Source organism: Dermochelys coriacea, chromosome 9 (assembly GCF_009764565.3).
Source record: "Dermochelys coriacea isolate rDerCor1 chromosome 9, rDerCor1.pri.v4, whole genome shotgun sequence".
NCBI classification, from domain to species: Eukaryota; Metazoa; Chordata; order Testudines; family Dermochelyidae; genus Dermochelys; species Dermochelys coriacea.
Genome location: NC_050076.1, coordinates 63869673 through 63881917, shown reverse-complemented (window position 1 = coordinate 63881917; position 12245 = coordinate 63869673). Strand labels below are relative to the sequence as shown.

The 12245-nt window shown below is 40.7% G+C and overlaps 1 protein-coding gene across 3 annotated transcripts in view; it reads right to left on the bottom strand.

Moving 5' to 3' along the window:
• LOC119861230 (H(+)/Cl(-) exchange transporter 5) overlaps nt 1-12245 on the bottom strand; it is an 87718-nt gene that overhangs the window by 36848 nt on the left and 38625 nt on the right. For all 3 annotated transcript variants that reach the window (XM_038416059.2, XM_038416060.2, XM_043492170.1), the window contains one exon: nt 11436-11588. In XM_038416059.2, coding sequence (XP_038271987.1) covers nt 11436-11588 — 153 coding nt within the window. The remainder of the gene's footprint in view (nt 1-11435; nt 11589-12245) is intronic.

Genomic DNA, 12245 nt, shown 5'->3' with positions numbered 1-12245 from the left:
CATATCTGCACGCAGTTGGATACATTCTACTTCAAGAAGGTACTGTAGTTATATTCCCCAAACCACTGAAGAAACTCAGGGTGAAATCCTGGCCCTACTGTAGACAATGGGAGTTTTGCCATTGATATCTAAGGGGTCAGGATTTCACCCTTAGATACTGAATCAGACCAGATATCCATCTAGCCCAGTGCCCTGTTTCCAGCAACAGCTGGCACCAATTGCTTCAGAGGAAAGTGCAAGACGACTTGCGGAAGGCCATTGATGAAATAATCTGCTTGGAGGGGAAATTTCTTCCTAACCCCCATTAGAATTTATCTGCAGCAGGATTTCTATCCCTTTCAGAATTCCTTACTATCTGCAGCAGGATTTCTATCCCTTTCAGAATTCCTTGCTATTATCACTCTGGAAATTCTTGTTATCCATATAAGCATCTCTCCGAAACTCTCGGGGGGCTCAAAATTTAACAGCAGCCCACCTTAAAGACCAACTTTCTCCCACTGAAAAGCAAGCAACCCTCCAAACCATAGAAAAAATCCCACCTTTCCTCCTCAGCAACCTAATACAGACCATCAAGGCACTAGGGTGTTTTTGTTTGTTTTTGCACTTTTGTTCTGAAGTGAACAGGCATGTCTGTGTCCTAAGTGCACTCATGTCACATCCTCAGATTTCCTACTCAAACACAGCATGCTTGCATCACTATCCCAACAAGCTTATGAGACAAGAGCCAATAGACTAGTGTACGGGGACAGAGAGCGGCTGGCATTTCACATGCAAACTAATGAATCAAACTAAAGCTACTAGATCTAGTTTCACATCTGGCATGGGCAACCTCATGCTGACTCATGTACTGATAAACAGAGCATAACACTGTCAGTGCATCCCCTTGGAAGACATCAAAGAAAAATTGTATTCTACTGCCCTGTCCCAGGAGGCTGCAACAACCACCGTTAGCCAAAGGGTTAAGATTAAAATCCATGTTGCTTTCTTCTGGATTCATCCAGCACTTAGGGAGGCAAGATGAATGGAGTATTAGAGGCAGACAGAAATATGTAGCATTCCAAATCTAACCCTCTCCCCGCCAGGCTAGCACAGCTGCCAGGGTGCGAACAACAGCTTAGATTAATTAGACTTGCCACAGGGTGTGAGAAACGCTGTTAGAAGTTGGCACAACTGAATGTGTCTGTGGGTTCTTCTGAAGAACAAATGTAGAAGTTACAGTTCAAGCATAACTTCACTGCCAGAGTGGGTAATCAAGGAGAATGTGGCTCATTTCTCTTTAGTCCTGGGCAAAAGTCCAAATTGGAAGTTACAGGATTCACTCAGGTCACAGAACTGCAGTCAGAGTAACTATATAATCACTGAATCACTTCTTGGTGACATAGCTAGTGCAGCATTAGAAACCTTAAATCTGACAAACTAACAGATTTTCTGCCCTTTTGCAACCTGAGTGGTTAGTCAAAGTTTGGGGCTTTGTGGGTGGGAGTGGAAACTGGTGGTTGCCATGTATTTCGCGGATGCAGTTTTGCTTGTTTACAATAGAACATGCAGAAGTCCTGACTCTCTGAACACAGATGGAACTTAGGAGCAGGAAACAGCTTTGGGTATGTGACACTAGAAATGTAAGTAGACCTACATTAAGTCGACTTGCAGCCACTGCAGTAATTACTGCAGTGGTGCAGGTCCATGCTCTCCTCCTTGGAACAGTGGTACGCAACCTCACCAGGAGCGCTTCCACCAACCTAAGAAGGGACATGTGGGGGAGCGGAGAGCCTGGTCTCTCCGCTCCGCTGGCAACTCCCTGCCAGGAGCGTGGCTGCCACACAGGCTCTGGAGTTCCCATTTGGCTGCCCCCACCCTTACTCCTCACCAGGAGCCAAGGGAAACAACCCAGAGCTTCTCAACCCTGGGGATTAGGGTCCAGCTGCCCCTGCTTCTCAGCCCCAGTGCCTGCTCCCCGCTGGGAGCTGGGCAGCCTTGTCAATTTCACAGTTCACTGAAGCTGCTGGGGCTTCTGGCCCCAGCTCCCAGGCAGGGCTGCCAGGGTAAGCCACCAGGGAGAGGGGTCCAGCCGCCCAGCTCTCTGGGGGAGCTGGTTCTCTAGCAGCCTGGCTTTCTTGTCAATTTCACAGCTCCTGCTGTGAAATTGACAAGACAGCTAAAAGCCAAGGTAAGGGGCGCAGTGTGTACACAGACACTGTGTCGCCCTAACTACACCGAGATATGCCTTACACTTCTTTTGGAGGAGTAGTTATTATGTCAGTGTAGTAGGGCACTTACATCGGCAGGAGGAAGGCTGTAGTGTAGACACTGACATAATTAAGTTGACATAAGCATTCTTATGTCAACCTAACTGTGTAGTGTAGACTAGCCTTTCTTTAGCTCACAGCACCAAGAGCAGTCTTTTCAGCCTGCATCCCAACCCAAAACACTCTCCTGGTTTCTTCCAGGGCAGCCACACGCTTTCAGCTGTTCCTCCAGGCTCTCTTTCTCTGCGTGTGTGTGTGCACGTGCTCTCACACCTACCCACCTGGTCACTAAACCCAGGCAAACAGTTTGCCCACCTGGTGCTAGTTTGGGCAGATTATTAGACTGTTTTAGGTGTGGCCCCTGCCTCTTACTATGGATTTAAATGGAGGTCTCATTCACACATCTGCTTAAAGAGATTTAACACAACCCATAACAAGGTTTTGACCAGCTCATAACAGTATTCTACTTCTGAAACATTTTGAATCTAAGTTTTGTTTTTTCCATCAAGATGTTTATGCCTCAAATGTAAACTTGCCTTTTAAAAAACTGCTAGAAATGCCTTGTTCCAATTCAGTATTGCAAATTAAATAATAAATGTGATACTAGTATAGGTCCTACATATAACTAAAACGCCTCTGGGGGGAAGGGAGGAAAAAAAAAAAAAAGGTGATTCCAGTGTTTTTATATGTATAAAAGAAAGGGGAAGGATGACCTAAAGCAGATATTTGGGATAAATTCTTCACCGTAGGAATTGCCATAGCAAAAAATCTCTTCACTTGCCAATGTAATTTGCAATAGTAGACCCCTAAAAAGACATGTAGTATCAGAGAAGATATACCAGTTAGATTCTAAATTAAGCAGCTTTAAAACACAACAGCTCATCACTTTACAGGCAGCCAGCACAGAGTTCAGGGTAAAGTACATTATAATCACCACTGCTCGATTCTGAGCATGTTGTCGCATTCTCCACTATCTGCAAGTGATTGTTTGCTAAGACAGAGTTTCAATAATTAAGACTCCTAGCTCACAAAGATATGTACTGCTGTTGCAGTTTTAGAGGGTAGGTTATATACCTGGTGCCCAAACATCTTACTGTATTCCTAAACAAAAAAAAATCCTGAATTCAGTGGACAAGCTAGTAAGATTAACAATCACCAAAATATTTAAAATCCCCTCTTGGTGACTGCTTTATTTCTTTCCATGTTAAGAACACAGTCCAGATTTAAGAATTCTTATTAGTATCTTAGCACCTGATTTCCTGTAGCGATGGTTATATAAGAACCTAGGTAGTTTCATGAAAACCATGTGCATTTATTATTTATATGTTTCCCCAAATAATTATATCTATATATTATTGGTGGAATGTATAAATAAATGCACATAGTTTCTATGTATATATGTATTGTATGTGCTATCCTGGCCTAGAGTTAAAGTTGCTAAACTCCTCATCCCATCTACACAAGCTACAAAATACTAGAAAATAAGCAGTTAAAAGTCATTCAGTGCTCCAGTCAGGTCACACCAAATGAGTGCTAACACCACATTTATACCACATTACGTGTCCTATATTTTCATGTTATATACACACATCCAAAACTAATATTAAAGATATACCTATGGAAACTTCAATATTTCACTAAGCGATTGATCCCATTGAGCTTTCCTCATAGAAGCAGCCATGTTCCCATAAAATGATGAAACAGATGGAAAGTAAATTTTCCTATTAATTAAATAGGGAAGAGGACAATTGAGTACCATTCCAGGCAAATTGCTAATATTCGCATAAACTTAGACAATTACATTTACCATCCACATTAACTCCGTACAAGGACCAACTGAGAACCAAACTGCATTTACCCACTTTCTCCTCCATAAATATTAAATACTTGCTGAATCTTGCTGCAGAAACAACTCAATATTGAATGTTTCCTCCCTTTGAAATCAGTGGGAAAGAAACATTCCATTTCAGTTCTGCCTTTTCACAGCAACATAACTGCCTTTCTGTTTTGTTTCATTGTTGTTTGTAGCGTCTTCATACCTGTGTTGGTCCCAGGACATTAGAGAAACAAGGTGGGTGATGTAATATCTTTTTATTGGACCAACTTCTGCTGGTGAAAGAGAAGCCACTAACTGACAAAAGGTGCTAAAGAAACACTCAAGGAAGACAAGGCCATTGCATAGAAGCTAACTGAGTTCTTCACATCGATCTTCAGCGCAGAGCATGCCACATCAGAGCTATTCTATTTAGGTGACGAATCCAAAGTACTATCCCAAATATATATGTCAATAAGAAGAGGGTTTTAGAACAACTGATTAACTGAACAACAACAGGTCACCAGGACCAGATGCTATTCACCCAAGAGTTCTGAAGGAACTCAAATTCGAAACTGCATAACTACTAACTGTGACATGTAACCTATGTTACTGAAATCAGTCTCTGTACTAGATGACTGAAAAGTAGTTAATGTAATGCCAATTTTTAAAAAGGGCTCCACAGGTGATCCTGGAAATTACAGGCCGATAAGCCTAACTTCAGTACCAGACAAACTGGAAGAAACTATTGTAAAGAACTGAAGTATTTTCCACTGAATGCAGCCAATGAAGTGAGCTGTAGCTCACGAAAGCTTATGCTCAAATAAATTTGTTAGTCTCTAAGGTACCACAAGTCCTCCTTTTCTTTATGTCCAGGAAGAGTCAACATAGCTTTTGTAAAGGGAAGTAATGCCGCATCAATTACAGTACTTTGAGGGAGTCAATAAGTATGTGGATGAGAGTGATCCAGTCAATATAGTGTACTTGGATTTTCAGAAAGCCTTCGACGAGGTCCCTCAACAAAAGCTCTTAAGAAAATTATATTGCCCTAGGATAAGAGGGAAGTTCCTTTCATGGATCAGTAACCAACTGAAAGATAGAAAACAAAAAAGGTAGGAATGAATTATCAGTTTTCATAATGGAGAGAGATGAACAGCAAAGCGCCCCCAGAGATCTGTACTGTTCAACATAATTATTAATGATCTGGAAGAGGGAGCGAACAGCGAAGTGGCAAAGTTTGCAGATAATACAAAATAATTAAAACAACAAGGAGTCCAGTGGCACCTTAAAAACTAACAGATTTATTTGAGCATAAGCTTTCATGGGTAAAACCCCACTTCTTCAGATGCACAAAAGCTTATGCTCAAATAAATCTGTTAGTCTTGAAGGTGCCACCGGACTCCTTGTTAGTCTGTATCCACAAAAACAACACAGCTACCCCCTGATACTTGTCACCATACAAAATAATTAAAGACAGTTAAGTCCAAAGCAGACTCGGGGACCTACAGAGGAATCTCACAGAACTAGGTGACTGGGCAATAAAATGTTAGATACTAAAAATCATGGTCTTAATAAAGACACTGGATTTATGGGTTATTACAACGATCTGTAACCCTCTAACCCCCTTTTTGTCCTATGATTAGGGATGTGTTAACTGGCCACTTCACCTTGAATGGTCCCTTAACTACTTATGCTAAACTATCTGTTCAATCTTGTATTTAGCTGCAACACTGAGTACCTTTCCCAGACCTGAAGAAGCGCTCCGAGTAGCTCGAAAGCTTGTCTCTCTCACCAGCAGAAGGTGGTTCAATCAAAGATACTGCCTCACCCACCTTGTCTCACCAATATCCTAGGACTGACATGGCTACAACTCCTCCTCAATGAGCAACAAAACTGGCAGATGAAATTCAACATTGATAAGTGCAAAGAAATGCACACAGAAAAAACAATCCCAACTATATATATACACAATGGGTTTAAATTAGCAGTAATCACCCAAGAAAGAGATCTTGGGAATCACCACAGATAGTTCTCTGAAAACAACTGCTCAACAAGTGGCAGCGTTCTAAAAGACTAACAGTATGTTAGGAACTATTAGGAAAGGGATAGAAATTAAGACAGAATATATTATAATTCCACTATATAAATCCATGGTACACTCACATCTTGAATACTGTGGCCAGATCTGGTTGCCCCAGCTCAAAAAAAAATGTAGAAGAAATACAAAAGGTTCAGAGAAAGGCAACAAGGACTATCAAAAGAAGGAGAGACTAAAAAGATTAGGGCTGTTCATCTGAAAACAGTTGATTAAAGGTAGATAAGAGAAGCCTATAACAATGAATGGTGTGGAAAAAGTGATAGGGAAGTGCTATTTACCCTTTCACACAATACAAAAACCAGGGATCACCCAATGAAATCAACAGACAGCAGATTTAATACGAAGAAGATGAAGACGAACAACACTACGCACAACTAACCTGTGGAACTCATTGCCACAGGATGTTGTGAAGGCCAAAAGTATAACTGGGTTCAAAAAAGAACTACAGAATTTCACGGAGGATAGATCCATCAATGGCTATTAGCCAAGATGATCAGGGATGCAACCCCACACATGGGGAGACCTTAAACCACTCTACCAGAAGCTGGGAAGGAAGACACAGGTGGATCATTCTAGAGTTGCTCTATTCAGTACACTCCCTGTGAAGCTCTGGTACCAGCCACTGCCAGAAACAGGATACTGGGCAAGAATATATGATCTGGTCCAATAAGGCAGCTCTTACATTCTTCCAATTAGAAGACTCTCAATAAAATGGTAAGAGTTAATAACAATACAATTTTATCATGCTGAAGAACTTGGCTACCATCAAACATGAGGTCAGTGCAGACTGGATTCCATGAATTAAAAAAATGCTTATTTATTTAATAGGGAAGAAGTGTCCGTCAATGGGAAGAGTGAGGAAATCAAGGTCTAGATTATCTGACAGATGTAACAAAAAGCTGAACAAGGTGAAGTATTTCTGCTGCTGCCTGAAGATGGCCCTGTTACTAAACATCTTTCCTGTATCTACTATACAGTTTATTTTTATGTACGGTTATCAAAATATCATAAGATTTCTCACCACATCCTTTGGACCTGTCTACACAAAAACAACATTTAGTTTGCAACAGACCGGGATTTAAATCCACCTCACATTAGCCTGCCATGCACTAAGTGTCCACACAGACCATTCTGTCTTGCATTAAAAGTTTTATAGCGTACTTTAATGTGGTTTCCTGCCCAGCTCTAGAAGGGACATTAGCCAGGAAAAATCCCAAGGAATTTGGCCATACTGCTGTTTGTGTACCCAGACAGCTGCTACATGGACTGGCTTTGTTTGTTTTTTTTGTTTTTGTTTTTTTATTAGGAGATCGAAGAAGAAAACACAGTTTATCCACTTCCCCCTGTGCTGCCATACACTGGTACATGGGAGATGCACAATGGGCAAAATGAGTTGAGGAAACTATCAGCACACAGAGAAAACACCAGATACTGCTCAATCTGGGACACATGGAAGGAGAAGAAAAGGCTCACTAAGAAAAACATTTTGGGAACATTAAAGGACATTTTAAAGTTAATCCCAAACTCTAAGCAAATATAAGTCTCAATGACACCCTCTTTAAAGTGTTTCCATTAACTTTGTGTGGTTTTCCACCCAGTTGTGGTTTGTGTAAAAGCCAACTCCTTTAAGTGGGAAAAAAAAAAAAAACCCCAAACAGTAGTTACAGCTGACCATCTCTGTCAGTGAGCAGGAAAGCCAGGGGGAAAAAAGCCGCTCGCATCTCAAGCATTACAATATTTTTATTCCTGCTACCTTCTTTTTTCTGAATTGGACCCAACTGGACAGAATATAATTGAGAGGCATTCAATTAGCTCTGCAAGAGGTAGTTAAAAAGAGTTACTCATTTTTGAACTCTGCTGAAATCTAAGTATGGCCATAGATGGAACAGCACCCAGATACAAGAAAGAAGCAGTGTTTACAAGTCCATTGGCAAAACATGCTGGTTTGTAAAATGTTAGTAATCAGTTAAAGGTACCTATAAATCCACTACCAACCTTGGTAGAAAATTTTATATTTTAAAATTCTGAACATGTCACCAAAAGTGCATCTAATATAGTCCTTAAAGCAAATTTGATAGCCTGAGTTTTTATCCCACGTCATTTTTGATGCTTTTGAAAACTGACATATCTGGTAGTCTGACTCTCAAAACAAAAGACAAAAAGTTACCGTATAATGAGATATTATAGTTTTACACCAGTGGGTGAGATGAAGTCTATGCTGCATGATAAGTGTGCATATCCACCTTGAAGGACAGTAACATTAGACAGAAGATTCTGAACTACAAGTTAGGCCTGGTCTACACAGAAAAATTATATTGGCATAGCTATGTCAGTACAGGGTGTGAAAAAAACCCCTCTCTCTGACCCACAGCTATGCCAACAAAATCTGCAGTGTAGACACAGCTATGGTGACAGAAGACAGCTTCTGTCAACATAGCTAACTTCATTTGGGGAGAAGGTATTCCAGCACCAACAGAAAAAAACCTCTCTGTTGGTAGGTTGTGTCTACACTATGGGGCTATGCCAACATAAGTATGCTGTTATAGTCCTCATTATGAAGACATATAGTCATGGATTCATGAATAGCACAAAAGACATGAGGCCTAGTTCACAGATTTATAGTTTCTAAGGCCCCAGTCTACCCGGGGGGGGAGGGGAGGAGAGATCTAAGTTACACAACTTCAGCTACGTGAATAATGTAGCTGAACTCGACATACTTAGATCTACTTACCATGATGTCTTCATTGCGGTAAGTCGACAGCTGACGCTCTCCTGTCGACTCCGCCTGCGCCTCTTGCCCTGGTGGAGTACCGGAGTCGATGGGAGAGCGCTCGGCGGTCGATTTATCACGTGTAGACTAGATGCGATAAATCGACCCCCACTGGATCGATCGCTGCCCGTCGATCCAGCGGGTAATGTAGACAAGCCCTAAGATCAGAAGGAACCACTGTAACACACTGAGATCTACTGATGAAGAGTGCTATACAAGAGCTAGGTTGTGGGGTAAGGAACTGGGGATTGAGGATTACAGAACAAGATTGAGAATATGGAAAATATAATGCCATAATATAAATCAATAGTACACCTTCTCCTGGAATTCTATTCTGATTACTCCAAGGATATAGCAGAATTAGGAAAGATACAGAGAAGTGACAAGAATGATTAGAGACATTGAAATATTTATATGAAGAGTGCTTGAAAGAAATGGTATTGTTTACTTTAGTAAGGAGATAAGAGGAGCCATGATAAAAGTAAATAAAATAATGGACGATACAGAGGTGGTGCATCAAACAAACACTTTCTATTCTTCCAGTCTTGCAACAAAAATGAAGGGGCCATTCAATTAAATTAAAAGGTGGCAAATTCAAAACATAAAATGGAATACTTTTTCACACAATGCATGGACTATAGAACTCGTTGCCACTGTATGTTAGAGACAAAGAATTCAGCAAGATTAAAAAATGGACTGAATATTTACATGGGAAACAAGAGTATCCAGAGTTATAGATAATACAAGTTTTGGAAAGAATGTAACATCTCATGCTTCAGAGTTTAATTGTAATCGGGATGATTTTGAAACCTTCATAGGGCAGATTACGCCACATCTGCCTACTGTGGGATTTTTAAACCTTCCCCTGAAACATCTGATGCTGGCCACTGTCGGAGATAAGGTACTGGCTAGACAGTCCCTGGATCTAATCTAGTATGGCAAATTCTTATGTCCCCATGGGAGGAGGTAATGGAAAATATTGATGGTCTAAAAGGAAGACATGACTGGAAAAGTTTGGAAGTCACTGATCTAGACAATCCCTCTAGTCAGTATCAGTATGGTCCCCACAGTTGTATTCGAGTCCTTTGTTCAGACCAGTTTTAAAAGACATCAGGAACAGGGACTGCACAAGCTAATAGATTTCCCTGTTCAGATATTTTCTGAAGAACTTAAATTTTCCTTGGCTCAGTCTCCCTACTCTTACTTATATCCCAGTCAACTATCCTGAACAATTCTTCTCCCTCCCTGTCATTTTGCCCCTTTAAATACTTATAGGCCATTATACCCCATTTCCTTTAGCTTTTGATCAGTCAAAATATATTGAATTTTATCTTTCAAGTCTCTTCATCCACTTTATCATTTTTGTGGCTCTTCTCTAATTCCCCTCCAATTTGTGCACATCTTTTTGCTATGGAGGTCCCAAGAGTATTCTAAGTGCTCTCTCTAACAAGTCCCCTATAGACAGGGTCCCTCTTCTCCTTGTTCATTATTCCACATTCTATAAATCGATGAACCTCAAAACACCTTTATTTACGGAAGTGGCTGCACTGTAGCAATGCAGACTACATGCAAACTCTTTTAATGAGTCACTTCACCTTGGGTGAAAGGTACATTGTACTTATCAGTTGAACAAGATAGAGGGCAACTTCCCAATTTTCAACATATAAAAATCAGTAAACAAAAGCAGATGGCTTTGCTGATATTTAAGAGTGCCTCAAATAATAGCTGCTTTTTAAAGAACGGCAGCCAAGATCTTTGGATGGGGGCTGAACGATTATGTATAATAAAGCTTCTGGGCCATAACTGTCCCAAGGATCACGTTTGCTTTTACTCATACACCAGGCTGCCTCAAGCCACTGATTAATTGTTTGCTTGCCCTAGTGACATGTGAAGTGCCTATAAAGGACTGTGGGGAGGCAAAAAAAAGTCCTTGAAGACACAGAAAAAGAGTGCAGGCTAACTTATTGTATATACTAAACAATCATGCAAACAGAAAAATATATTGAGAAGAGAAAATGCTTTCCCCTGTATGACAATTTACTACATGTGCACAGCCAGGATTAGATCGTTTACTGTGATGGGGAGATGCCCTAGCTTCTCTCCTACAAATAGTCACTAGTCTACCTTCTGTAGTCTATCTTACCTTCTCTTTTAAAGAAACACTCGGCTATTTCTAGTTTGTGCTGCACCTAAGACCTAATTCAGTCACTGTTTACTTATAGTGACAGAAGCCAATGGAAGCAGGTGAGTGCACGCTTGGCTGCTATATAGTACTACAGCAACCTGTACAGAAAGCCACCCAGATGAAAATACTGCAGTGTAGAGAATTGTGTTGAGGTCACAATAGGAGTGTGACAGCAAAGCATATGGCCCTTACACAACAACCTGGCCACTACATCAAGAAACCGACTCTTGCGACAGTCCAACGAAGTAGTACACATTAACCTGAAATCTATATAAAGATTGTAGTGATGAAGAATTTAATGGAGATGGCAACATGAGCATTACCTCCCAACATCTCTCTATCCAGCGGGGGATCATCATCTGTGATGGAGAAATCCAGAGCTCCTCCTGCTATCTCCACCATGTCTTCATCACTGGTGCTGCTCTGGAAACTCCCTCGCCGAAAGCCTTTATTATTCATGGCTACAGCCTCTGAACCTAGAATGGAAGGGAAAACAAAGATAGTTTCTATAGTATAAGATTGAAGACACCAGTGTGTACACCTACGTTCCACAGTAATTGATGTTTGACTATGTGCTAATCCAGTCTGACTAGCTGAATGGAATAAAATGATAGACCTGGTATCCTACACACAGGAAGGGAGGTAACAGATTTATTTTTTCAATATGGCAAGCCTACATGAAGTATGACAGCCGCTTGTTCTAGCCCAGGGACCCGACTGGATTTTCCACATTTACAAGCTGTTGTTCCTGTGATATAATTCATGCAATCATATGGGCCAGAAACAGTGATTTAGTTACATAAAATAAGAGGACAGCATTTCAAAGAGTTATCTGCAAGGAGCATAAAAATCAGTGATTTTTTTTAAAAACTGGATTTAAATCTCTTTACAAATGAATATAAAATTTGAAATTTTAAGAACCTATTAAACCCTAAACTTACTATCATCTATTAATTAAATTAAATTAAAAGCAATATTCAAGCACTACAAGTCTGCTGCCAAAGTTCAAAAGAAAGTCAAACCACTGTACTGGTGGAAGTCACTGGCTACGAACCAGAGTTTTGTGAAGTGCTAAACCAACTTTCGACAGCAATAGCCCTTTGTACAGGTGCAGAGACAATATGCTCTTCATT